Raw genomic sequence first — 27,843 nt, forward strand, 5'->3', positions numbered from 1 at the left:
AGGGTGCTATGGCCCCTGCTTCAAAGCCAAACCACTCAGTCTCTTCTAGAATCTCAAACTCTAGATCCTTCTAGAGGGGCTCGCTGCAGGTTGAGATTGTGCACAGCCAGATTTCCCCTCTGCAGAGGAAAGCTCAGCCACCCTGGGCTCAGGGGGACATATCAAGAGTCTCCAATTGGGGATGATGCTGGCCCAGCCTGGGGGAGGGGCCTAAGCACTTCATCCCAGTTTCAGACAGTAGCCTCTGAGGGTCTCACACTTTGAATGTCTCAGCTCTGAGCTACTCTACTTCCTCCCCTTCTCCCCTCCCTCCCCACCCCCCACACACAGAACTGCACACAGTGAGGCAGGGTACCCAGGACTAGGCAGGGATGATCCAAACAGTCTCCCTTTGTGGGTGGTGCCCACAAACCTGTAGGAGGGGGACAGGCACTTCTTTCCTTCCCAGGGTAGTGCAGGCTGAACTCACAGGGGAGAATGGATTTGCCTCCCTGCAATGTAGCCACACAGCCCAGCACTCACCTGTCTGGTTCCCAGACAAAGGTTCCCAGGGAGACACAATCTGAAAATCCCATCTTGTGGGCAGCTTTCTGGTCTCCCTATGCCACTGAACTCCACAGGACAAGGTCGAAAGTCCCAGCTCTGCACTGCACTCTGATCTTGTGCAGCTGAACTCAACAGGACGAGGTTGGCTTAAGTGATCCAACAGGTGGAGGGCTGGGAGCTGGCTGTGCGCTTGAGGTGGGCAGACCAGCTCTTTCTCCCAGTGCACAGTTTAGTCACTGTTTGAGTCTCTGGCAAAAGCTTTCTCAGAAAAGAGAGGCCCCTTAAACTCACTGCTAGGAGTAGCCAGCAGACCCCTCTGCAGGACCCACGTATGATAGCGTGGCCTTGCCAGCAGTAGAAGTCTGGACTGTGCACTGCCCAGGCTGGTGCTGTAACACTAGGAGTGCTGGTCCCTGGGAGGGCGTGGTCTGGGTCTCCCAGGGACACTGAATCCCGGTCTCCTCTTCCCCTGTCTGTTGCTCTGGATTGGGGATCCCTGTGTGAGATTGATACTCTACACTCCTCGGGGGAGGGAGTTTTGCAGCTGCAATATCTTTCCAGCTTCTCAGCTGCTTCCTCACCTGAGTGGGGGGCTTTCCCTTTCTGTGTCTCTGCCCTTCTCACCCGTCGCTATGCGGCAGCTTCTGTCAGTAACTATCTACATGGTCTAAAGCAAGTCATTCATCATCTCTGAGCTTTATTTCCAACATTTAAATAAAGCTGATGTCTGGTCTACTTACTTTAGAATATTTTAAATTTCCAGAGGATTCATACATGTGAAACTTTAAAATAGTAAATCGCTAGGGAACTACAATGTGCTATTATTGTTATTAACTTTATATCACTTCATTGGGCCTGAAATGCTATAACACATGGTGTACATCACCAGTCCATGGCCAGTGAATTGAGTTTATAGACTAAATCAGCTAAAAGTTCAGATTGTTCCTCTCTAGACTCAGGAAATTGTTTGTTACCATGGCATGATGAACAGCAGGGATTTCTTACTGGAAAGAAGACTGGAGGAAAGTTAACATTAGCAATTTTCAGAACTATGATGTCTTTATTGTCTCCTCTATCCTGTGCTCTAGCCTTACCAGCATGTGAAACCACAGAAGAGCAGGCAGAAGCCCAGCTGGGAGAGTGTTAGGAAGATGGTAACCTGTGCTATAAAAGCAGGAAAACCAAGTATACTGCTTCAGCTGACATACATATGGTAGGGCATTGACATAAACAGGCTATGGAATGGCCACCAATGACCTGGACATAGTTTTTCATTTTTATTTATAATAATAGAACAAGTATCTGTAGCAATAGAAAAAGCATAATCATAGACAAGTCATGGAATGTGAAATGCTGAACTTCCAGAAGGTTTTTCAAACTCTCTAGGATCTAGATCTAGCTCCCAATCCTTCCTCCTCTCTTCTGACAGCAGAAAAGCCTCTGGATAGCATTTTTTATGTCCTTGTTTCTCAAGCTATAGATAATGGGGTTGAGGAAGGGAGCCAGGATAACAAAGGTGACAGCGATAACTGTGTCCCAAAACACTGAGTAGGTGGCTGAGAAGCGCAAATACATGACAGCTACACTGCCAAAGAACAGCAAGAACACTGCAAGGTGGGCAGCACAGGTGGAGAAGGCCTTGTGACGGCCCTCGGCTGAGGGTATCCGCAGAATCACCATGATGATCCGGATGTACGATAGGGCGATGACCAGGAAGGAGGACAGGATCTCCACCGCATGTATAGCATCCACAATGACCACCAAGGATGTATCCGTGCAGGCCAAGCTCAGTACAGGCGTGAAGTCACAGAAGATCTGATGGATCTCATTGGAGCCACAGAAAGGCAGGGTGGCAATCCACGCAATCTCGGGGAGTACGAGGAGGAAGCCACAGAGGCAGGAGCCAACTGTCAGCTGGATGCAAAGATTGGAAGTCATGATAGTTGGGTAATGGAGAGGATTGCAGATAGCTATGTACCTGTCAATGGCCATCGCTGTCAGGACACAGCCTTCCGTGATACCAAGCGAGTGGAAGAAGTACATCTGCATGAGGCAGCCAGCCAGAGAAATGGTCTTCTGCTCACTGACCAGGCTGCATAGCATCTTGGGGATGGTGGTTGTGGTATACCAGATCTCCAGGAAGGAGAGGACACTGATGAAGAAGTACATGGGGGTGTGCAGGGCCGTGTCCACCTGGATGACTATGAATATCACTAGGTTCCCAGTTATGATAAATCCGTAGATGAGAAGCAATGGAATAAAGAATAAAAGACCACTTTCATGCAGATTCAGGAACATAGAGAAGAGGAAATCCGTGACCATGGTCTGATTCCCACTGGCCGTAAACTGTGTAACCTGTGAAGGGGAGAAAGGGGACAAACTCCTGGAAATGGATGGTGATTATTCATTGTAAAGTGCTTTACTCTTTTCTGTAATCAGTTACTTAAGCTGATTCTGGGACCTTTAACAGGCCGGTTAGAAATATCTCTCAGTTGTACTTAACGTGATAGAAAAAGCTGAAATATTTGCTTTTGGAGCCCTAAATGAATCTTCAATTGAGGCAAGAACAAACAAACAAACGTACACACAAACAAAAACAGTGACAAACAAATTTAATTCTCTGGAAATATTTTCAGGAGGTTCAGTCATTTTTAGAAAACATGTACCTATCTTTCCAGCTATTCTCTACTTTTGTTTTTCAGAAAAGTAAGTTTTAAGAAAATTTAAAAAACCTGTCAGAAGCCCTTCTCTCAACAGTTCTTCATGCTGCTCTCCCCATCTTTTCTAGCCATGTTATCTAATCTGAGGTTGACTAAAGCATTCATCTTTATGTCTCTGCCTTTTTCTGTTGATTTCGTGGTGTTATTGATGGAATTGGGGTATCCCTTTCCCCACTGGGTGCTGAGTGTGGGGTCCTTATGATATCTGAGACTTGCATGAGAGGATGAGTGATTTTTATTTGTGTGGAATTACATCCCTGGGTTTTCAAAGTCCCATTTACCTCAATCCAGTCCTAGAAGAAGCACAGCTGGGGATTCAGCAGAGCTAAAAGCAAAACCAGTGTCTAGAGTTTCCATTCCATGTTGAAAATGGGTCTAGTTTAGCATTAGGCTAGTTGAAGTCCATTAGTCCATTGAGTGTGGGGTCCACATGGCTGTGGGCCATGAGGGCGGATGTTGGAGTGCAGGAGCATGAGAGTGAGCAAGAGAGTCAGGAGACAAGAGTATGAACGCCTTTGTTTGGGGGATTAAATATCTCAAATCTTCCCACGCTTGCATTGGCCGTGCCTACTCTGGCCAATGGCCTATTCTCAGGTGTGACTGACAGACAAGTGCCTTCCATATGCCACCCAGACTTTACTGGGTAGTCATCTATTCTCCACCCTGCTCAGTCCTCCCCATAGTGATCTATGGGGAAGCTTCCTAGGAAGTGTTAAGGTGCAGCTTCCTTGCAAAGCCTATAATTTTTGGCCTTCCCTTTGTTTCTTTTTCATTATTTATAACTAGTTAAATTACAACAGTATCAATAATAACATGCCTGTTTCTCATTAGATAATAAATACCCAGTTGTCAGAAAATATTCTTCCTATTATTCTCTCTCTTTTTTTTCTATAATCCCCCTTTCTCCTTCTCTCTCATGGTTCTTATTGATAGTTACTCAGACCAAGAGCCTCTCCAGAATGACCTTGAACCTAATTAGTGGCTGCTGAATTTTGGACAAGCATATAACTCATCCCCTGCATATTCCATCTGTCTTAGGAAGGTCACACCTAAGACTTCAAAGAAGGAAATCATTCTGAATTTTTAAAAAAATTACTTCTGTGTAACTATGGCTATATTGGGAAGGAAGTGTCACAAAAGTCAACTACAATAGAAATCAGAATAGCATCTACTTATTGGGGAGGAAGAGCAACAAAAGTTTTTGCAAGGCTAATTATAGTGTTAGCAGGATGCATTACCGCTTACCTTGACTATTTAAGCATCTTTTCCACTCGTCTTCTTACCTCCAATAAGTCATTCTACAGATGAATATTCCTAAGCATGGCTTGTACTGTCTTTCTTCTGTTTTTAAATTTTTAAAACTTTTTTTAAAAAATATATCTTACTGATTTTTTTACAGAGAGAAAGGGAGAGGGATAGAAAGTTAGAAACATCAAGGAGAGAGAAACATCGATCAGCTGCCTCCTGAACACCCCCCACCAGGGATGTGCCGCAACCAAGGCACACGCCCCTGACCGGAATCGAACCTGGGACCACCCAGTCCGCAGGCCAACACTCTATCCACTGAGCCAAACCACTTAGGGCTAAACTTTATTTTTATTGTTGACACATTACAGATGCCCCTCCCACCCCCCTACTTTGCACACCTCCACCCTGCCCCAGTCCCCCAGCCCTCTGGCCATCACCACACTATAGTGCCCATCAATAGATGAGTGGATAAAAAACTGTTTCTCTTCTTTTCAAATATATTTATGGATAAAATCCAAAGATTTCAGCCTGATATTCCTTGTCTTTTTTATCTGGTTCTAATGAAACTTTAGAGGCAAATATTCTTCTACCTACTTATCAGCTCAATCAAATAGGACCATTTTCTTGCACTTCTATTTTTGGCTCATGTCACTCTTTCCTTCCATTTTTTTTTAAATCTCTTTCTGTTGGAATCCTAATTGCCAATGTTCATTAAATGTTCCCATTTTCATGGAAGTCTCATTCATCCTCACTGTCAGAAGTAAACACTCTCTCCTCTGACTCTTAAGAGTGCTTTATATTTTCCTCTTTCATGACTTCTAACACATCCTTCTTGCATTTTAGATATCTACATGTAAATCAGCATGATCTCCCTCAAGTAGAACGAAACCTCCTCAGGAGGAATCATAAAGGATAAACAAAATAGTGTTATTGAATAGTTCCCATGCAATGGTCATGAGACTAGGCATTTTCATATTTTATTTCATTTATTTCTACCTATGGTAGAGAGATTAGTGTTACTGTTTTATAGGTAGAGAAATTGAGAACCAGAGGGGAGAGATAGCTTGTCCAAATTCACACAGCGAGGATGCAAAACAAAAACTGAAAGTCTGGTCTGCAGGTCTTAGAAGCCCACTATTATTTTTATGCCACGGTGGGAAATTTAGGTCAGAATTTTTCAGTCATTCTGTCTGTTTCCTGCTCTAAACACCATTATATATTAGAACTATGCGGGATATGAAATGAGAGAGCTGATATGTTTTTGTTTGTTTGCTTGTTTGTTTTTTGTCCGGAGCCAAGAGTTGATTAAAGGGTTAACTCTGACCTTACTTTAGCAAGTTATCTAAACAGAAACTCACAGAAACCAGGCCCACCTTCTCTCTCTGAGAACAAAGCATTCTTTCCTTAGTTAGCCTTTAACTGCCAAATTCTTTATCTAGTCACCTCCCTTTACAACCTTAGTTAATTGCCTAAGTCCACATGATCCCTTCAGCCCCCATCTCCCCTAAGACATCCCCCCTTCTAGAAACCACATATAAGGAACGCTGTAAAAATAAAATTTCGAGGCTTGATCAGAAACCCGTTTGTCTTGCCTCCTTTCTCTGCGTCCCTTGTCTGTTTTCATTCCCTTAGGTGCGCTGCCTCGGTACCCCCGTTAGAAGACCCCGCAGGTTGGGGAAATATTGGCGCCCAAGACGTGGGGCACGAGAGTCGGCTCTCCGGGGAACATCTGCACATCGGTCCGGCCGGACACCCTCTTGAGTCGCCGTGGAACGCCACGAGTGAAGACTCTGTCACTTGATCGCCGCGGAGCTGCCCGTCCGTGAGTATGATCTGATTGTAGTTGAGTTTTGCAGATGATCTTTTCAGACAAGATTTAAGAGTGAATTCCTTGTGAGAATGAGTTTTTGTGCCCTTTGACGGATTTCCTACACTTTGAGCTTCTCGATTCAACCTCCAGTCCGCTAATAAGCACTCGTCTCGCCGATCCGGGAAGGGTTAAAGGTACCGAGATCTGGCCGAGCGAGATCTCTGAATCACCCTGAGGAGTAACTTGTCTCTGGTTGGTTCCTCGTCACGTCTCTCGCAAACCCTGAGCTCACTTTATCTTAGTGGTCGCTAACCTGGCATGGGGCTTATACATCCCGACCTATGATACGTGAGCAGGGGCCTTTGGGCAAACAGAGATTGTTGACGAGACAACTGTCCTAGGCATCGGAAACTCAGGGCTGACCTGGCACGGGGTTTATACGTCCCAGAGGCTTACGCGGAGGAGGCAAAAAATTGAGAAGCTCCCACATCAACATGGGCACCTCTCTGTTCTCACAAGGAATTCCTCGGTGGGCTCAAGGAGTCCCTCAGGACGCAAGGAGTAAGGGTAAAAAGAAAGGCATGTCCCTGGTTTCCACTAGAGGGCACCATTGATTCAAAGCGATGGAAAAGAGTAGACTTTTGACCCAGAGAAAATCCCTAAAGGTTTAATAAGACCCCCTTAGATGATAAACTCTCCCCGGAAGATCAGCAACTGCCAAATAATAAATAAAGAAATAAAAATTGAAAAATAAATAAAATAAAAAAAGATGCCAGACCATTACTGAATCTTCCCCCTAAGAAGGAGGTGGGGGAAGGGAGACACGTGGCGATCCAATATGGACGCCACTCCCCAAGAAAGCCACTTTGAAAGGCCTCATCTTCGCCATCTTTATTTATTTTCCAGCTAATGACTTAAAGCTTTTACAAATTCATAAATGCATCCGGGATTTCTGTGCACATGTAGAGGGAAAAGGCCAGTTTAAAAACGAGTGCGCATAGTTTTGAGCTGAACTTAACTCTTTGCTGTGTACAGAATAAAAACCCGAGACTGTTTTGGCCTTGAGAATGGCGGAGATGAACCGGAGAAAGAAATACAGACTAGTTCCCCAAGGCCATCTAAGATAGCTCTCTTGAAATTTCCCGCCCAGAGGCAGGTAACCAGCAAGTAAATAGTCAAGTTTACATATGAATGGCTGAGAATTTGCTTCTTGACTTCCCCAGCAGGAAAATTGTGACCTTTTGAAATTTAGTGGCTGGGCCAAGCCTATCGGCTGGAAATTTAAAAGAACTTGGAAGTTTACTAAAGCAAATGATAAATTTAAATTAAATGTATTGAAATTGATAATACTGAAATGTTGATCTAAGTATGCCTAGTATGAAGTCTAGATGTTGTAAGTTAACCTATTAATTGAATATGCCTTATATTTTATGTGAAATGTATCCTTGACAATGTAAAAGTATTATTGATTTGAGAAATGCTAAGTATTTGATTTTGCTAAGATTTAAAACTCTGAAAGTTTAAGGTCTCTTTTTTCTTCATTACAAGGTTTTAAAGCTACACCCTTTTTTATGGAGGGAGGGATGGACACGCCCTTCCCCTAGCATGCAGGTAGGCTGGTTCCCGCCAGCGGCCATTTTTAAAGAATGTTCATTTGCATTTCAATGGCTACACCTTTTGCTAGCTGACCTTCCCAGAAAAGGTCAAATGGTTTTTCCTGAAAAGGTGGCTCATTTAAAATCAGCTTTCCACCAGTAGTCATTTTTTAATACTTATAAGTTTGCTTCTCAGTTTCCCTAGGCAGAAATAACATGGTTTAAAGTTGACTATTAGATTTTAAAATTTATTCTTAAAGCTATAAAGGTGTTATTAATCTAAGAACTGCAAATATTTGACTTGCAAGCTCTGACAGTTTAAGATTCAGATTGAATTGTGAGAAATTATAGAATTGTGGTAACTAAATGCCTAGAGTATTGCAACTTAATTTTTGAGAAAATAAAATGTTTTCTCTTAAATAATTAGAAATTCAAAATATGTTACTTCTTGGTCTGATTTTAAAAAGGAAATTCTGTGATATAGTTTAAATTTAATTGACATTCTTTAAGATAATTTAAGTATATAATCTTTAAATCATATATATTATATATTTGATCTTTCCAGGTGTATTTCAAGGTTTTGAGAATGGCTTTTGAGACATTTCACTGGGCCCTTGAGGTGTATTTCAAAAGTCTATTCTCTCTTAAAATAAATATTTTTTTAATTAAACCGATTGATACTTGAAGTTGCATGGAAAGCTTTATCAAATAAAAATTAATTAATATATTTTACTTACATAGATATATATTAAATGTTATGGAAGTTTTTACCTGTAAGAAGGGTAAAAACAATATATTTCTTAAATATAGCCAAAATTTTCAAAAGCAGTAGAATTTCATAGAAAGACAAAAGCCTCAAGTAGCCTGCATTTTTGTATGGGCTGGAGGTGGGACACTGCTTATGCTTTTGGATCAGACCAATAAAGTATCAAATAAGTTTAATGAATAAGTTTCTTTGCCTTTTTAAATTAAAGATACCTACTTAAGTTACCTTATAAATTGGATTTTTAAAATATAATCAATGTCGCATATAAATTAAGTTACATGAGAAGCCAATGTTTTTATAAATAGTTGAATCCTGACTCGTAGTAGCCTGCATTCTTAATTAAGCTAGAGGAGGAGCAACATTTGCGGCTTGTGAGGCAGCCGCCATCTTGCCTACCCCTCTGGCCATGTGGTTACTGCCCGCCATCTTGAAATAACAAAGGCCAACCCCTTTCTTTAAATAAGCCTATGTCTTTATAAGCAATTTAAATAAATCTTTTAAGAAAGTTACTGAAGCCTTCCCATGATCCCTCTGTATATGCAAATAAGCCTAAGAGGATACTTTAAAAATATAATTATAAATTTAATAAAAATAAGAAATTAAAAATTTTAAATTCTCTTTCACTAGTATTTCCAGTGTAAACTAAGATTATTGTTAAAATGTTAAATCTCAAAGTAAATTAGTAGTCAGCCTTACTGTAAGAATAGCTAGCTAGTCACTTGAGGCTTACCTTTTAAGCTATAACATACAGATTGCTTGTTATATAAAAAAAAAAAAAAAAAAAAAGACAAAGATTCTTAGGTGAAACTCTGTAGCCTGAAAATTATTTTGGAAGGAAATAAAGAGAGGTTTTCATCAAATATCATAGAGATTGTAATTGATAACCAATGCATTAGGCCTCAGAAGGTGGAGATAAGAAGAGATTAAATTACTTTTAGAAATTATTAGGAGACTTTAACTGGTAAAAACCTTTTCTATACAAAAAGAAATTGATAGCCAGTTTGAGATTGAATTGCCATGGCCTAGAACAAAGAATATTCTTACATGATATTTTACAATTTCATTATAATTTTTGATATTTTACAACAGCATATTGTACAATTATCCCAAACTTACAAATTAATTCTTTGAATGTTTGGCAGCAATTTATAAGGATATGAAAGGATTTAATCCCTTCCACTGTGTGGAAGGCCCCCCTAGGAAAGCATTTGAGCATTCTATATTGGCCCTTCTTGCTCCTTTTGCCAAGAGGACCCTCTTCTCACAATCCAATTGCCCACAGCTGTTGCCTGAGTTTTCAGTTCATGCTGAGGTTGAAGCCTCATAGTGGCTGGTACCATGGATCTGTCTCTTGCACAATGGCGTGAGCTGGGTACCCCAAGATCTGTGATCAATGCCGGGGCCCCACCAGCAGGCAAGGGGATCCCAAGGCAGGTGCTGGGCATGGAGGCCATAGGGGCATAGGATACCAAGGAGACAGAACTGAACCTGCTTGGCCCTGGAGGATGGCTGGTTAGTCAAAGACGGGTAAGATTCCTCAAAGGAGGAACAACCTAAGACAGGCACAGTCGCATAGGGGCCATCAGGAGAGAACTTGGGGGTCAACAAAGGTGGGGCACAGAACCTCACCCCCCCCCAACATTGCAGGGGCTTGAACACTCGCCCCTTCTGAGGGAGGTCTCCTACCCCATGGCTGCTTCGCGCTTCCCATGCCCAGCTCAGATCGGGACCCAGGGAACATACAGAGACTTGGCCCAGCTCAGATTGGGACCCAGGCAACAGAGAGTTGGCCAATGGCAGCTACCCGATGTCTAAATCTAGCCTAGCACCAGGAATGCTCAGGGCTTTCTCAAGGATGCAAAATAATCCTTTCCATTAATATTTACAGAGTAAACTAAGATTTTTGTTAAGAGTATTAAATTTGACAGTAAAATAGTCAAGTTTTCAGATTAATTTAAATTGGCTAATTAAAAATAAGTAAATATTCAAGAAAATTTAATGGTACAAAAGCTGTTCCTAAAGTATTAACCAAAATTTCTATTGATAGTTCATTTCATGGTAAAATTACTTAACATGCAATGAACCTAAAGCAGTCACATTTTTGTGCAAAAAATTAAAATTTAAAGTTATCAAGACTGCATTATAAAAATCTTCCAAAGCCTCCTAATAAATAAAAATAAGGGGGGATAGTGGAGTAATATTCTGTAAGGAAAAATATCCTGAAAGCAAATTACATCTAGAAAATTTTTACTTTGAAAATTAATTTTTATTTGTTTGTAATGCAAACAGCAAGACACCCATGAAAAATACATGGTGTCAAAATAAACCAAAGGAAAATTGTTTGGGCAAAAATCAAAGTCTAATTTATAGAAAAGAATTCTTTATTAACCTTTGGTCGAGAATATGTTTATATTTCCAGAAAACTCCAAAGCCCATATGGATTCCTGCAACAACAGATCTCAGAGAGGACCTGATAGGACTACTGCAGCCACAGAATAAGCAGTGGCCCCTGAAAATAGGAGAAATAGTCCAGAAATAAAAATAGTGAAGATGCCTTGCCATGCTAGCAGTCAGCACCTGTGCATTGCTGCAGGTTGACCAAGGGCAAGGAAGGTCGGTGTGCACGCGCTTCCAGAACATGTGTGCACACCTTCTGCAAAGAAGTCAAAATGTTTGATGTTTTGTGTTTTTACCAGGACCCCTGACTTGAGGGTCTTGCTTTATTTCTAACACAGGGAATAGTATTAACTGCCACATTAAAAGAAATTGTTATACCTCAGGCATTAACCATTTTTATAGATGGATCCAGTTCTAGAAAGGCTGGATCTACTGCAGCAGGAGAGCAAATATCTTTCAAGCTTTTTATATTTCAGTAGAAATACAAGCTCTTATTTGTGCCTTAACAGATTTTGCTACAGAGCCCATCAACCTATAGTAATAGTGCTTATGTGGTAAGTATGGCAAAAATTATTGTAACAGCTACTATAGGGCACACTAATTCAGAGGAAACTTTTCATTTAATTTTCAGCCTTTAAAATGTTATTAGAGAAGGACAATGTCCATGTTTTATTGGAAGCAATGTCCTCAATGTGTTTATCCACCTCTCTGTGCCAACTTTAGGACTTAAACCTAATCAAATTGACAAAATAGATGTTACTCAATTGTGGAAAGAGCCAATCGTACTCTTAAAATCATTTATTAAAACAAAAAGGGGGAGATAGGTGTTATGTGTCACCTCTAAAGAGGCTCAGTCAAACCTTTAATACTTAAAAAAAAAAAAAAAAATTTTTTTTTGCAAAGGATTGTAAAGCAGGTGAAAGGCATCAGGCCTCCTGTACAATAGCCTCCACTGAGTCAGCTAGGTGAAAGGAATCATAAACCAGATAAGAGTTTTATCAGATTCAGTAATAATGTGGGGAAGAGGTTGTGTTTTATATCTTTTCAGAAGGAGCAATGCAGCCAATTCGGGTGCCAGAGCATTACGTCTGTCACCACAATGGACCCAGAGAAGCCCCTATGTCCTGCCCCCAGGAACGATGCTGCTTCTACACCAACAAGTCTGGCATCGTCCGAGACAAGCTACAAGAAGACCTTGTCAAGAGACGAAAAGAGCTATTTGAGAACCCGCTCTGGAGTGGACTTAATGGACTCCTCCCCTACCTCCTCCCCATCCTTGGTCCCCTTGTTGGTTTTCTCCTTATTCTTACATTTGGCCCTTGGGCATTTAGAAAAATAACTGACCTCGTAAAACAGCAAATAGATTCAGCTTTAGCAAAACCCATTCAGATTCATTATCAACGCCTGGAAATGGCCGATAGGTGGGACTCGGATTGCCAAGAGCACGAGCACCTCCGGACCCAGACTCGCTCCTTCCCTACGGGGACAGCATCTTAACCAGAGGGATGCTTACCTACGCTCTAGCCAGAGCCAGAGGTATGGGTATCGAACCGGGTGCAGAGCAAAGCATTGCAAGGGAAGGTTGGAATATTTTCCAACCTCCTCTGGATTTCCCTGAGAGTATACCTGGTTTGCATAGAGGTTGACATCGATAAAATAATGGCTCTGCCTCTCCTCCCCAAAAAGGTGTCAAGAGCCACACACAGTGGGTATGCAAAGCCCACGGGAGGAACCAGGTCAATATCTCCTCGGTCGATTAATGCCCACTCCCGTTTCTTAAACAGAGAGGGAGGAGATGTCCGGAGCCAAGAGTTGATTAAAGGGTTAACTCTGACCTTACTTTAGCAAGTTATCTAAACAGAAACTCACAGAAACCAGGCCCACCTTCTCTCTCTGAGAACAAAGCATTCTTTCCTTAGTTAGCCTTTAACTGCCAAATTCTTTATCTAGTCACCTCCCTTTACAACCTTAGTTAATTGCCTAAGTCCACATGATCCCTTCAGCCCCCATCTCCCCTAAGACATCCCCCCTTCTAGAAACCACATATAAGGAACGCTGTAAAAATAAAATTTCGAGGCTTGATCAGAAACCCGTTTGTCTTGCCTCCTTTCTCTGCGTCCCTTGTCTGTTTTCATTCCCTTAGGTGCGCTGCCTCGGTACCCCCGTTAGAAGACCCCGCAGGTCGGGGAAAGTTTTTTAGGTAAAAAATAGATGAAAATAAATGCATTGCAGACTACGAAAATCACTTTATAGAGGACGCCCTTGGCCTTATGCCTTAAGCCTTGAGGAAGAAGGATAGGAATGATGGGCTTTGGAAGGGAATAAGCAACAATGCTTAGCAGAATGGTAGAGCCTGCATGGGGAAAGATGTGACAGATCTGAGGGTTCTCTGACCTAGGCAGCCAGCCACTTCTTTTACTGTGTCTTTACTGTGCTGTCTTTCTCGGCTTAAAGTACCAGAGAATGACCATGCTAAGTAGTCATTATTGAAAACAGGTCAACAAAGCAGGAGATGATGGGGGCATGAGATAATGCAAGAAAATTTCAGCGCTATGTGGCTCATAAAGGCCAAATAAAGTGGCTGCTTTGTGGCTCTGGGTGAGGCCCTTCTTTCTCACTAGTAAGGCTGCATTATTATTCATTATTCATCATCCATACGTTTATCTAATTGATACTCATATGCTGATTGATCCTCTGCTATGTGCCGATAACTGCCACAGGTTGAAGGGCTATATAAAATGGAACACAACATTATTCTTGCTTCTGAAAGGGCATTTTAAATTTCCTAGAAAGACGGATAATACAGAGTGCCATGGAGCTCAGCCTACAGATAGTCCTTGTATAGTAAACAGAAACTTGAATTAAGAGTTAGTCCTGGAACAAAAGCACTGAGTTTCTCTGTTACTCCCCAAGGAACCACAATTCTTTGAGATTCAACAAAATAGTAGTGTTGGGAAGACCTTAGATAATATCAGTATCTTTATCTGCTAGGTGAACTATATCCTCTCTAATGTTCCTTCTAGAATTATTCATTCATATAATAAAGCTCCAAAATTGTGAAGTTTTATCCCATATATTGAGAAAGTTTTATCCTGAAAGACTAGGGAAAACCAGGGCCCAGAGAGTTAGGATTTAAGGGAAGTATTGGGCAATAGTAAAGGTAAAAGGCAGGTTAGCAATCTGGATTGGATAGTGCCCCTTCAATAGTCTTAGCACTTACCATGCCTGAGCCCACAAGAATCCTCCTCAGAATCTCTGCAGCAACATGCCCCCCTCTGCTAGTTGGTCAATGAGGATATAAATGCCGCTGAGGGATAGTCAGGGAATATCCCGAATGAAAGATTGTCTTTCCTGGGAGTTCCTCTTCAGATGATGCAAGATCAAAGGAAAATGGTGCATGTCTCTCCCCTCTAAGGGACAAATTAGGGGAAAAGTGTCTCGTAGTAATTAGACATTCCCCAGGGTGAGATCGAAGAAACTTCCAGGCAGCTCAACAACCTTGTCTCTCATAGAGATTGTACCTGGGGGTGAAGAGGGTGGGTACCTGGCTGTAGTTATCAGAAGAGACTTCAGTTAGGATCATGTTTCTCTGGAATACACAATCAGTACACATCACTTTCTTCTCAGCCTTTTATTCACTGTTCATTTCTTCTGCTGATATACTATTGTTACTACTACTACTACTAATGTATTTCAAAATTTAAAAATACACATTACCTCATTTGATTCTTTAAATGTCCTCTTATGTCCTCTGTAAACACTAACTTTTTAATCACTCAAATAATTTGTATGCTTAACATGGTTAAAATGGTAAATTTAATGTTACATGCTTTATACTGTATATGTATGAGGTAGACAAGAAAAGTTATTTCTATTTTGCAGATAGAGAGATCAGAGAAGCTAAAGGCTTGCCCCAGTTCACATAAGCAACACAAGACAGCAAAGAATTTGCATCTTGGTCCTCTGAGCTCCAATCTCATTAAACATTATCTTTTAATTATAACTCTACTAGAGGCCCAGTGCACGAAATTCGTGCACGGGGGGAAGGGTGTCCCTCAGCCCAGCCTGTACCCTCTCCAATCTGGGACCCCTCAAGGGATGTTTGACTGCCCATTTACAGGGATCAGGCCATGGGGGTGTGGCCAGGCTGGGTGAGGGGCTGAGGGCTGTTTTCAGGCTGGCCATACCCCCTTCAGGGTGGGGGTCCCCACTGGGGTGCCTGGCCAGCCTGGGTGAGGGGCTAATGGCTGTTTGCAGACTGGCCACACCCCTTGGCAACCCAAGCTCCCAGCTCCTCCTTTTTTTCTTTTCTTTTTTTTTCAGCGCCTCCTTGAGCAAAGGCCAGTGCCGGCTGGAAGCAGATATCTGGGATTTATTTATCTTCTATAATTGAAACTTTGTAGCCTTGAACAGAGGGCAGGGCTGACCAGGGCAGGCAGGAAGCTTGGCTTCTTCCATAGCTGGGGCAACCCAAGCCTCCTGCTCACTCCAGCTCCATGGTTGCCGCCATCTTTGTTGGGTTAATTTGCATACTCACTCCTGATTGGCTGGTGGGTGTAGCGGAGTGATGGTTAATTTGCATGTTTCTCTTTTATTAGTGTAGATTGGTTACTCCCATATACAAGTTCATCTTGATCTTTTACTTAACTTGCAGTACCATTTAATAGGACTTGGTTTGTCTAAGAGAGAGCAAACTGAAGATAAAGGACATTCCTGAACTTTTGCTTATATCCCTAGCCCCATTTCTCACTCTACTCCTTGCCTTACACTCTAAGTCTCAGCAACCAAACTGCTTGTAGCTGTATTCTCACAATGTGGTTTAATCCATTGTTCTTTGTTTTTGTTTCATCCCTCTTCCTGGAATTCCAACCTTGCCTGTCTTTTCCCCCGAATACATGCATGTGCTTTTAAGGTTAAGCATAGTATCCCCTCTTTCAGGAAGTATTTCCTGATCCCCAGACTGGTTTGGTTTTTGTGGGGTTTTGTGTGTGTGTGTGCGCGCGCACGTGCATGTGTGCTCCTAAAGCATCTAAGGCATACATATGCTGTTGAATATATCTGGTTATATGTACAGATTATAAGAACTTTGATGATTATCATTATTTATTCATATTTGAACCAGGGGCTCACATGGAACTCAAGTAATGTATGTTTACTGAAAGAGGATAAACTAAGCTCTAGAACTGAAAATGTAAGACAATCAATGTAAGCCAATTAGGCAGAGAGAAGGTTGAATCATATGAGCGTTTATTCCAATACTGCCAGCAGCATGGGAGAGCAGCAGGTCATCCACAAAAATCTGCTCTGCCAGCCACCATAAGCCAGCTGCTTATATTGGGTGGAAGGATGACGATGACATGGGGAAGTAGATGCAAAATGAGCAGTTTACAGGTAATGTGGGTTGGAGCATTGCAAAGGCCTGGGGGTATGCAGAGGGCTCGGGGTTTTCAAGGGGCTGTGGGTTTTCAAAGGGCTGGCACTTCTGGTTTCTGCAACAAGGTTGTAAACCTTTCCATGATGATAGGCAGCTCCTGGGTGTGGAGGATGGACCACATTTCCAGATGAGCTCCCAGCCAGGTTAGAATGTGCTTTCTTTAATCAGAACAAAACAATCATGGTTAACAGAGCATGATTCATATTTCTTATGATTATGTCTAGTCCCCAATATTTTATTACTGCCCCTAACAAAAATACAAGAACTTTGTAGGATATTAAATATGTCTGGTTTTAATCAAAGGACTTATAGAGTGAAGTATGGAGAAACAGAATTGAAGGGGCAGGTTAGGTGAATTGTGGAGGTCTTCGCATATCAGGCATCGAGACTTTTAACCCTTTGCACTTGCTTGCTTTTTTCTCGATTCCTTTATTCTAATGCTAACCATGTCGAGTCACACTCGACATCCGAGTGCAAAAGGTTATTTAAAATACATTTTGTAAGAAGGAAAACTTGCCCTTTGTGACAACATGGATGGACCTGGAAAGCATTATGCTAACTTAAATAGGCCATCTGAGAAGGACAAGTACCATATGATTTCACTCATATGTGAAATCTAATAAACATAATTAAATAGTAAGCAAGATAGAGACAGCTTCATAGATAGAGAGCAAGCTGGAAGCTGCTGGGGAAGGAATTGGGGAGCTAAGTGGGAGTGGAGGGATTGAGCAAAAAAAGAGAGAGAATAAAACTAATGTACATGGACAACAGTGTGGTGATTGTGGGGAGGAGTTAGGGTGGAGGGAGGCGAAGGAGGGTGGAGGGGGGATAAATGGTGATGGTCTGAGACTTGACTTGAGGTGGTGAACACACAATACAGTGTACAGATGATGTGTCATGGAATTGTGTACCTGAAACCTGTATAATTTTGTTAACCACTGTCACCTCAATAATTCAATAAAATGGAAAAAAATATATACGGTGTCCCAAAAAATGTATACACACTTTGAGTGATTAAAAAGTCAGTGTTTAAAAAGGACATAAGGAAGGCCAAGAGACATATGAAAACATGCTCAGTCACTAATCATCAGAAAGATGCAAATCAAAATGACAATGAGGTACCATCTCACACCTGTCAGAATGGCTATCATCAACAAATCAACAAATGGCAAGTGCTGGTGAGGATGTGGGGGAAAAGGAACCCTTGTGCACTGCTGGTGGGAATGCAAACTGGTGCAGCCATTGTGGAAAACAGTATGGAGTTTCCTCAAAAAATTAAATATGGAATTGCCATTTGACCCAGTAATCCCACTTCTAGGAATATATCCCAAGAAACTAGAAACACCGATCAGAAAGGATATATGCACCCCTATGTTCATAGCAGCACAACTTACAATAGCTAAGATTTGGAAATAGCCTAAGTGCCCATCAGCAGATGAGTGGATTAGAAAATTGTGTTACATCTACACAATGGAATACTACGCTGCTATAAAAAGGAAGGAACATCTACCATTTGCAGCAGCATGGATGGAACTGGAGAGCATTATGCTAAGCTAAATAAGCCAATCAGAGAAAGATAAATATCACATGATCTCACTCATTTGTGGAATATAATGAACAACATAAACTGATGAACAATAACAGATCCAGAGACAGAGAAGCATTGATCAAACCATCAAACCTCAGAAGGAAGGTAGGGGAGGGTGGGGATAAGGGGGAGAGATCAACCAAAGGACTTGTATGCATGCATATTAGCATGACCAATGGATACAGACTCCAGGAGGATGAGGGCATGAGCAGGGGCGGGCAATAGGGGGAAAAGGACACATATGTAATACCTTACTCAATAAAGGAAAAAAAGTCAGTGTTTATTAGCATACAGTTCATTTTCAAAATTTCAAAGAATCTACAGAAATGAGTAATTTTTTTGTCAACACCTGTTTTCAAACTGATGTCCCTTCTGGTCCCAGGATTTCTGATAACGCAAAGTAATGGAATAGCAAACATCAAGAATCATTTTGTTCGGTATTTGAGTGCCCTCAATTTATCAACTATTGCTGGTTCTGTGCCGTAAGCTTTATCTTTTATACATCCTCATAAAAAAGCCTAGTGGATAAATGTTCTTTGTTCAAATCTTAATCTGGCTTCACCCATTATTTAAAATCAGTTAAACATGGAAAGGAGTGAAAAAAAAAGCAAGTTATCAACTGTTAAAATGTGTACACATGTATACACACTTTGAATGGTTATAAAGGCAGTATTTGTACTTCACCAGTGTTTTCAAACTTCCAGTATGTTTTAGGATGAATTTCCTTTGTTCAAAGCTTAGTCTGGCTGAAAAGAAAGAAACACCAATTGAGCTATCAGCTGTGAAAGTGTACATACATCTTTTGGAGACACCCTGTATGTATATTGCAAGCAATCCAAAGTCATTAGATAATTTTGAGTGGGGATTAATGCACAAAATTGCACCTTAATAGTGTGTAGAATGCATTTAAGCCAAAAAATGATGGGAGTAGGAAGTATCATTAATTTATTTAACTGGCAATTTTTGAACACTATTCAGGCATCAGACCTTTTTCAGCAATTGTCTTTTCTGTAATAATGGAGCTAAAGGATAAAGGGAATGAGGGTATATATGAATAACCAAGAGGATTTGACAACTGACAAAATGAAGGCCACGTTGGAAAAATCATTAAAGATGACATTTAGTTGGAGGTAGTTTGTGAGATACCACTATTGACAGATATTGGAACAGCTAAATAAGAGATAGTAGAGGAGCAATTATAAAACGAGTTATAGATATGTTATTTTGAGTATGTGAGAAAACTTTTAAGTAGAAATTTCCAGTTGCCACTAAAAATGTAGAACTGGAGTTCTACATTTAGATAAACCTATGACCATAGATGTGTTATTTAAGTAGAGATTATATTTGAACTATAAGGAAGCACTAGATACTTGAACAAAAATGTAGGGAATAAGAAGAAACTGGGGAATCACATTGTTGGATGGGAGAAAAAGAGGACTGATAATACGTAATAACTTCCATTTACTAAGTATGTGCCCAAAATATTCTAAAGCATTAATATATTTCAACTCACTTTATCTTTTCAATATTCTCATAAATTAGTCATTGTTTATATCCCACTTTAGAGATGAATAAACTAAAGTTTTAGTGACTTATGCATCTTTCTCATAGTCATGTAGCTAAGTAAGTGGCCGGGCAAAATAGAAAATGCTTTTTAATCAACCATCTAAATTGAGTCATATAACAATTCTCTGAAATAGGTCGATGATGATGATGATGATGATGATGATGATTTTAAGCCTCATCTGAGGAGTGAGGATATATTTTTTATTGATTTTTAGAGAGAGTGGAAGGGAAAGAGTAAGGGGAGAGAGAGAGGGAGGGGGAACGAGAGAGAGAGAAACATTGATGTGAGAGAGAGATATCTATTGGTTGCCTCCCACTTGCACCCAGACAGGGGCCTGGGCTAACATTCCAACCACTGAGCACACTGGCCAGGGCTGGAATAGATAAATTAGTCATTACTATTCCCAGTATACTCTTAATAACATTGAAGCAAATTTCTAATGATCAATTGATTATTAAGTGGTGGAATTAAGTCCTCAAATTACATGCTTTTTTTTCAAAAGCAGTATACTTTCCATTATCCCAAGCTTTCTTTATGTTTTAACTAGAGGCCCAGTGCACAAAATTTGTGCAAGAGTAGGCCTTCCTTCCCCCAGCTGCTGACACTGGCTTCCCTTTGGCACCTGGGACCTGGGCTTCTCTCACGGCTCTGGCTTTATCTGGTCTAATTAGCATATTACACTTTTATTATTATAGATTATATAATTCATTGCAAAAATATAATGGGTTTTCTTATTCATTGTAGTAATACCAAATAAATAAAACAGAAAATAATAAAATAAAAAAGGTAGAGTGAGAGAAGATAATAATATGGGGAAAAAGGAGTTCTATTTTTATTATAGAACTAGAGGCCTGGTGCACAAAATTCGTGCATGGGAGGGGTGTCCCTCAGCCCAGCCTGCACCCTCTCCAATCTAGGACCCCTCGAGAGATGTCCGACTGCAGTCAAACATCCCTCTCACAATCCAGGACTGCTGGCTCCCAACTGCTCACCTGCCTGCCTTCCTGATTGCCCCTAACCGCTTCTGCCTGCCAGCATGATCATCCCCTAACCACTCCCCTGCCAGCCTGTTTGCCCCTAACTGCCCTCCCCTGCAGGCCTAACTGCCCTCCCCTGAAGGCCTGGTCCCTCCCAACTGCTCTCCCCTACAGGCCTGGGTCCCCCCCCAACTGCCCTTCCCTGCAGGCCCAGTCACCCCCAACTTTCCTCCTCTGCTGGCCTAGTCACCCCTAACTGCCCTCGCCTGCAGGCTTGATCACCCCCAGCTGCCCTCCCTTGCAGGCCTGGTCCCTCCCAACTGCCCTCCCCTGCTGGCCATCTTGTGGTGGCCATCTTGTGTCCACATGGGGGCAGCCATCTTTGACCACATAGGGCAGCCATCTTGTGTGTTGGAGTGATGGTCAATTTGCAGATTACTCTTTTATTAAATAGGATAGAGGCCTGGTGCACAGGTGGGGTCCAGCTGGTTTGCCCTGAAGGGTGTCCTGGATCAGGGTGGGGGTTCCCTTAGGGCATTGGGCAGCCTGGGAAAGGGTCCTGTGGTGGTTTGCAGGCCGGCCACGTCCCCCCGCTGCCCCCCCCGCCCCCCCAGTGACCCAAGCCGAGGCCCTGGTATCTGGGATTTATTTATCTTCTATAATTGAAACTTTCTAGCCTTGAGCGGAGTCAAGCCTCCTGCTTGCTCCGTGGCCGCAGCCATTTTTGTTGGGATTTATTTATCTTCTATAATTGAAACTTTGTAGCCTTGAGCAGAGGCCAAGGCAGGCCAAGGCTACAGAAGTTTGGCTTCCTCCATCGCCAGAGGCAACTCAAGCCTCCTGCTCTCTCCAGCTCTTTGGCTGCCACCATTTTTGTTGGGATTTATCTATCTTCTATAATTGAAACTTTGTAGCCTTGAGTGGAGGCCAAGGCAGGCCAGGGTGTGCGGAAAGCTTGGCTTCCTCCATTGCCAGGGAAGCCCAAGCCTCCTGCTCACTCCATGGCCACAGCCATCTTGGTTGGGTTAATTTGCATACTTGCTCCTGATTGGCTGGTGGGCATGGCTTGTGGGTGTAGCAGTGTGATGGTTAATTTGCATATTACTCTTTTATTAGATAGGATTGCAAAATTGAATAATATATGATTTTTTAAATAGAGTTAAGATATAAATACCTTTAGAGGACCTGAAGCAATAAGAGTTGATGTGGATACAATAAACTGCAAAAAGTATTTTTATTTACTTTTCTGAATAATGTCTAATATTCTAATCCATTTAGGAACCAAAAATTGGAGACATTTTTAAATGAGAACTAATTCTGAAGAAACAAAAATTATTTTAAAAACATAATAAAATAATGATGGCCTCTAAAAAAAAATAAATGTTTTGCATTAAAATTAACACATTTTTCCTATTGGTAAATAAGTTGAGAAAGTTGACCTCCAAAAAATCTACAGTAAACATGAATTTTAGTGATGTAGGTTGAGAAGACTTCAGAAATTTTGTATATAAAGCATCTCTTGGTGTTATTGAGCCCAGGAGAGGAACATCTGATAACTGAGCAGTGTTCAGGCAAGCTGGGCAGGGCAGATTAAACCAGTGTGTGAAGAATGTATCTGCTCAGGGCTGATAGCCATGACCAAATAAAACAGCCCTCCGAATCGCTCCCACTTTTCACTGAAGACGTCTCTTTAATGAAACGTCCATGTGAACTCAAGCTCCCTCTGTAACCGCTCAGCACTCGTGTATGCACAGTGCAACAACATGCAGTTTTCAAGATGGACATGAATCTAAATGTTCACAGTATCTGTCCTGCGTTCTTTACCCGAGCTTCTCTAACCAGGTCTCTATGTCATCAGAGCCAACAGGCATTCTTTAAAAACTATGAAAGTGGCAAGAGGTCAGAGGTCCAAATGTTAAGCCACCAGGGTTGAAGATTTTCTCACTGTGCCCGTCTATAAATCCTAAGGTTGCACCATAATATACTAATAATGGTAAACAATGCTTGGAGTCTGGTAAAACTTTGTCAGCCTTTCAGAAGATAAGGTGGGACTAAATTTAAAGTCAGCCAGTGCCAAACTAGCAACCAGGGGGCTGTCAGAGAAACTTTTACCATGCATTTTTAAAATTTTAATTTCAACTGTTTATTTTTTTATTTTTTTAGAGAGGAAAGGAAAGGGATAGAGAATTAGAAACATCAATGAGAGAGAAACATCAATCAGCTGCTTCCTGTACACCGCCTACTGGGAATTGAGCCCGCAGCCAAGGTAGATGCTCTTGACCTGAATCAAACCTGGGACCCTTCAGTCCAGGGGCCAAAGCTCTATCCACTGAACCAAACTGGTTAGGGTCTCTCTCTCTCTCTCTCTCTTTTTTTTTTTTTTTTTTGGTAGTGACTAAAAATTCAAAGAACAAACATTTCTTCATCAGTATGAAACCTCTTTCCTGGCTGTCTCCTGTGCACAACCACCTTGCCTCACGCTTTAAAGACTATTGTTTTTATTCACATTTATTTTATTTCCTGATGGCCAATCCTGCTGATTGTTTCCTATTATTTCTTTGGTCATAGGTTATCACATGGTTGGCATTCTTGGTGAGAAGGTCCTGGAATAGGACCTTCAAAAATGTTGATGGACTGGGAGAAATAGACTCACACAGAGGAGGAGCACTGTGGCATGATGGACATACTCACATGGGTTTGGCTCTGTTTAAAAACATACAAACCAAATAACCAAGGGATGAGCTTACCTCTCAGGAACTATCTCTGATTTCTCTGTTTTGCAAAATCTTCCAAAGATCAGAAAATAATATAAAGTAATCATATTGATATGTAAATTAAGATTTGATAGATTCTAATTGAAGGTGGTCCATCTTATCTCTTAAATAAAGATAAAAAATGTTACCTCTCCACCTCAACTGCAGTCAGAGTTTCTTTGGTGTATGTGATATAATGCATTTTTTTAAAAAAGATTTACGTCCCTGCCTTTAGTACTCAAATTTGATTTGAATATAATAAAAGTATATGGAAAAGTAAAGTAGTACTAGACTTTTAAGAAGAGAATTTAAGCTCGCTCTGTTTCTTTGGGTGACATGATCCAGGAACAGGGAAAACTGGAAATGTAGAACCTTGATTCAAGCTAGTAGATCATGAAAGTTCGATTATTCAAATTGGATTTATACTAGAATGCAGTTTGGCATGGATAATGCCATTGTTAACATAGGTAGCTAGATATCAATGAAGGAAAGGAGCAAAGAGAATCAGACATTATTAAGATAAGCAAATAGGAAGCAGAAGCCTGCTTGTAGGAAGCTGCAGCACTTAAAGGTACCCCAGGGGATCAGAGCATCACCCTGACAAGGGGATGAGCATCCCTCAGTCCTCCCACCCCTTAGGGAGGAGGGACCTCTTTTTAATCTTCCCAGAGTACAACCAGTCCATTCCTCCAGACTATGGGGGAAGGAATAAAAATAGCAGGAGAAATTCCTCTGCTAGGAGCATGCCCACTGGAAGCCAAGATGGCGTTGGGGAAGGTGCTTCTACTACGTGGCATGCACAGTAGAAGCCAAGACGGTGACTATGAAGGTCTGTCTGCATAGGCAGGGAAAAGGATCAGATTGGATACAGGACACAGAACTCGAAGATCTGGGAAATGGATTGGTTAGGGGTAGGAACCAGCAAAGCCCACAAAAGATTGGAAAGTTGATTACTTAGTTTGAAAAAGCAGCAGGCCCAGCCGGTGTGGCTCAGTTGGTTGAGCGTCATCCCATGCACCAAGAGGCCGCTGGTTCAGGCACATGCCTGGATTGTGGGCTTGTACAGGAGGCGGCCGATCAATGTCTGTCCCCATTTGTTTGCCTCATGGGGACAGATATGGACTGAACCAATGGCTCAGACCCTCTGGACAGTGGCCCTATTTCTGGGCTTAATGGAGACAAGGCTGGACTTTGTCCATGGCGGGACGGATGGAAATGAGACACCAGAGCTGCAAACACAGTCCTTTGTGTTTGCTCCACCTTCTTCAATAAACCATCACATCCTCCCGGACCTGGTCTCTCAGAAAGCTTTCCTTGTGACTGTGAAAGAGCCCGTTCCCACTGGCAACACCACGGCTTCGTGGGAGGATCTGAAACCATCCCACTATCTTCCTTGGGTTTGCTCCGTTTTTGTAAAGTTGCCTTAAAAAACAAACAAACAAACAAACGAGGCCTTTGAGAAGGAATTTCTGCTTCCTTTTCTCTCCGTTAAAAATAATAAAATAAAATGCATTTAAACTTAAAATAGGATGACTTTATCTCACATTTTAGATCTCTGTCCCATTTTCAAATGCTTTGTGACTCCATTCGTTTGTCAAATGAGGTATCTTAAATTTTGCTTCACGAAGTGCAAATAAACATACACATCTTACTTCCTTTGGAGCCAAATCAGATTTTTTAAAACCCAATCTGTGAGGCCAGAAGTAAAATTTTCTTTCTATTTAGGCAACGGTTCTACAGCAAGAATTGGGATACCTTGTTGAACTAAAGGCTGTCAGAAATCTGCGGTGGGGTCTGGATGACGTTACTGAGTTGTATTTCCTAGGGACCGGTTGGAACAGGAACCTGTGTATGCCCTGAGTTCTTGTAATTCTGCTCAGAGTCTGAAGAATGGGCAACATGAAATTATTTCTTAATTTATGGTTCTCAGACATAAACTCTGAAGCTAATTCAAGAAACAAAACACAATCTCAACACAGCCTCTTTATCTTACATCTGTAACTGTGTGTGTTTTCCTATTTTTTGCTCTAAAAACCTTGCTTTTATTTTTTATGAAGTCCTACTGAGAAACCTTAGGAGCCACTGTCCCCCCCACCCTGCCCCCCAAACTGCTGAGTCACTCAGCATCTGTGAAAGTTTGCGGCTGCCTCAAGCTGCCTCTGTCTCCTGAAGATAATGTAGGTGGTAGCTGGCGGGATTCTGAGCCTGAGTAAAAGGCTTTTTTTTTTTTTTCTTTCTCTGACACATATGTAACGTTTCTCTAGTCACTATCTGAATTAGACTAGACAATTCCACGTCAATTGCCTGTCTTTCTCTCCCTCTTTGCCTCTCTCTTTTGGATACATTTTATCTTCCCAGTTTGTAGACCTTTAGGAAAACTAGAACACTTTCCAAAGGAAACGGTGAGTAAAGAATTCTTTTCTTTTCTTTTAAAATATATTTTTATATATTTCAGAGAGGAAGGGAGAAGGAGAGAAAGATTGAAACATCAATGAGGAGAGAGAATCATTGATTGGCTGCCTCCTGCACGCCCCACACTGGGGATGAGCCCACAACCCAGGCATGTGCCCTGACTGGGAATCAAACTGTGACCACCTGGTTCATAGGTCCATGTGCAACCACTGAGCCACACCGGCCGGGCCAGAATTCTTCGCAGTGCAATTTGTCCCTAGTAGAATTAGAAAAGCTATCTCCTTTGAACTTTCGGCGCTGTCCTTGACAGGAGGTTTAAAAATTGTCCTTGACTCTTACGAAGTAGAAAAGTTAAATTCTAACTCTCTCTCTTTCTCTTTTTTTTTTTTGTGAATGTCTCACTTTGAACAGTTACCTTGAACTTGTGGCTATAGAGCACTAAAATCCAGCATGACCTGCTTCCATGGGCTCCCAGAGAGAACGCCTAAGTAACTTGGGACAAAATTATACACAATACTGATTTAGGTTTCCATAGAATGATTTGGTTCTCTAGCCAGACTAGTAAAGGACAGCCACAGGGCAGTAATATATTTAGAAAGAAAGAGATGGAAATTTGAACTTTATATTGAATGTTCTGGCTGAGATGAACTAGGGGAGACTGTACCTTTATCCAGATCAATGAAGATGGACACGGTGGAAATTGGTAAGATATCATCACAAATTAGTTAGCTCCCGCTATAAGAAAGGTAATATTTTATGTTGCTTGAGAGTACAATGTTTTATATTTCAAAAGCTAATTCCAAAGACACTAATAATTTGACATTTGTAAAAATTTGGAGAGAAGAAGGGCTGAACTTTCGATTTGGAGTGCTTATGAATTAAGCAAATAAAAAGAGTAAGGAATCTATGAGCTACATTTCTTAGTAAGAAGGAAACATTTTAAAACTTTTGTGTGTATCATTAGTAAAGTTAATTGCAGGCCATTTTTAATCATTCATTACATTGAGTTCAGAATGATTAGTACTTGTCAACCTTATTAGCCTTTGGAGGCAATAAAATTATATTTTTAGCCATCTGAAACAGTGATTTTGCTAACTTAACATAATATTTATTATTAGTCCAAATTAATTCTATTTATATAACTCAATAAATGGCACAGGCTTATGTGAAAAGTTGGCAAAAAGTGTTCTGGCTGGTCAAGAGTTCTTCGCCTGGTCTTAGCCGTATATGGTTAAAATTATATACATGTACTAACAACAGGCTTTTTACTAGTAACAGGCTTAAAGATACAGGAATGTAAGTAAATTTGAACGTGAGCAAATGCCTTGGGACACATGAAAGTGACAGCGTACTAGAAACTTGAGAGCCAGCAATGGCTTTTTAACTTGCAGGCTATGGAGAGCGGTGGGCCCAAGGTGCTGGAAACAGCGGAGGAGATCCAGGAGCGGCGGCAGGAGGTGTTGGCCCGGTACGCGAGGTTCAAGGACCTGGTTGCTGAGAGGGGCCAGAAGCTTGAGGAGTCCTATTACTACCAGGTGTTCAGGCGGGATGCGGATGACCTGGAGAAGTGGATCCTGGAGAAACTCAAGATCGCAGGAGATAAGAGCTATGAAGACCCAACTAACATACAGGTCACTCGGTTTCACGAACTTCCCCAGAACAGACCGCAAGGTCTCTAGAAAAGGAAATGTTCTTGTACTGAGTGTGTATTTGGTTAACTGCAGGAGGAGGATGTAATAGAAAGATCAGACTAGCTGTTAGGGGCAGTAATTTTGCCTATAAGTAGCCCATGCCTTCAACGTTTTAAGCCCCGGTGCCTTTTTTTTTTTTACAAAGGAGTGTCATTCTAGATAACATTCTATGAATATAAACTGTGGGCAAAACCGTAGCTGAGAGTCTAAGGAATTTATTCGTGTGATTTTAATATTTTGTGTAGTTAAGGATGGAATTGAGGTGAAGAGACATCAATGTGTCTGAAACAACTGATTTCCACTCTCCTCAGGAAGAATGAGTTAACCAGAGTTTTCCTG

At 41.4% G+C, this 27,843-nt stretch overlaps 2 protein-coding genes across 2 annotated transcripts in view; one reads left to right on the plus strand and one right to left on the minus strand.

Annotated features, from left to right (window-relative positions):
* Positions 1 to 1,941: 1,941 nt before the first annotated feature.
* Positions 1,942 to 2,901, minus strand: LOC103297585 (olfactory receptor 6K6). The gene has a single exon (XM_008154299.3). The coding sequence runs from the start codon at positions 2,866 to 2,868 to the stop codon at positions 1,942 to 1,944; it is 927 nt and encodes a 308-aa protein (XP_008152521.3). The 5' UTR covers positions 2,869 to 2,901.
* A 24,306-nt stretch (positions 2,902 to 27,207) lies between these two features.
* The window catches only part of SPTA1 (spectrin alpha, erythrocytic 1), a 71,355-nt gene continuing 70,719 nt past the window's right edge, over positions 27,208 to 27,843 (plus strand). Inside the window, exon 1 of the mRNA XM_054711525.1 lies at positions 27,208 to 27,444. Within this exon, the coding sequence (XP_054567500.1) occupies positions 27,208 to 27,444 (237 nt within the window). The remainder of the gene's footprint in view (positions 27,445 to 27,843) is intronic.

The sequence above is a fragment of the Eptesicus fuscus genome, chromosome 22 (assembly GCF_027574615.1).
Source record: "Eptesicus fuscus isolate TK198812 chromosome 22, DD_ASM_mEF_20220401, whole genome shotgun sequence".
Classification (NCBI taxonomy): domain Eukaryota; kingdom Metazoa; phylum Chordata; class Mammalia; order Chiroptera; family Vespertilionidae; genus Eptesicus; species Eptesicus fuscus.

Bases quoted from the DNA above. Each gene is read 5' to 3' on its own strand.
- LOC103297585 (XM_008154299.3), bottom strand. From the start codon at position 2,868: ATGGTCACGGATTTCCTCTTCTCTATGTTCCTGAATCTGCATGAAAGT.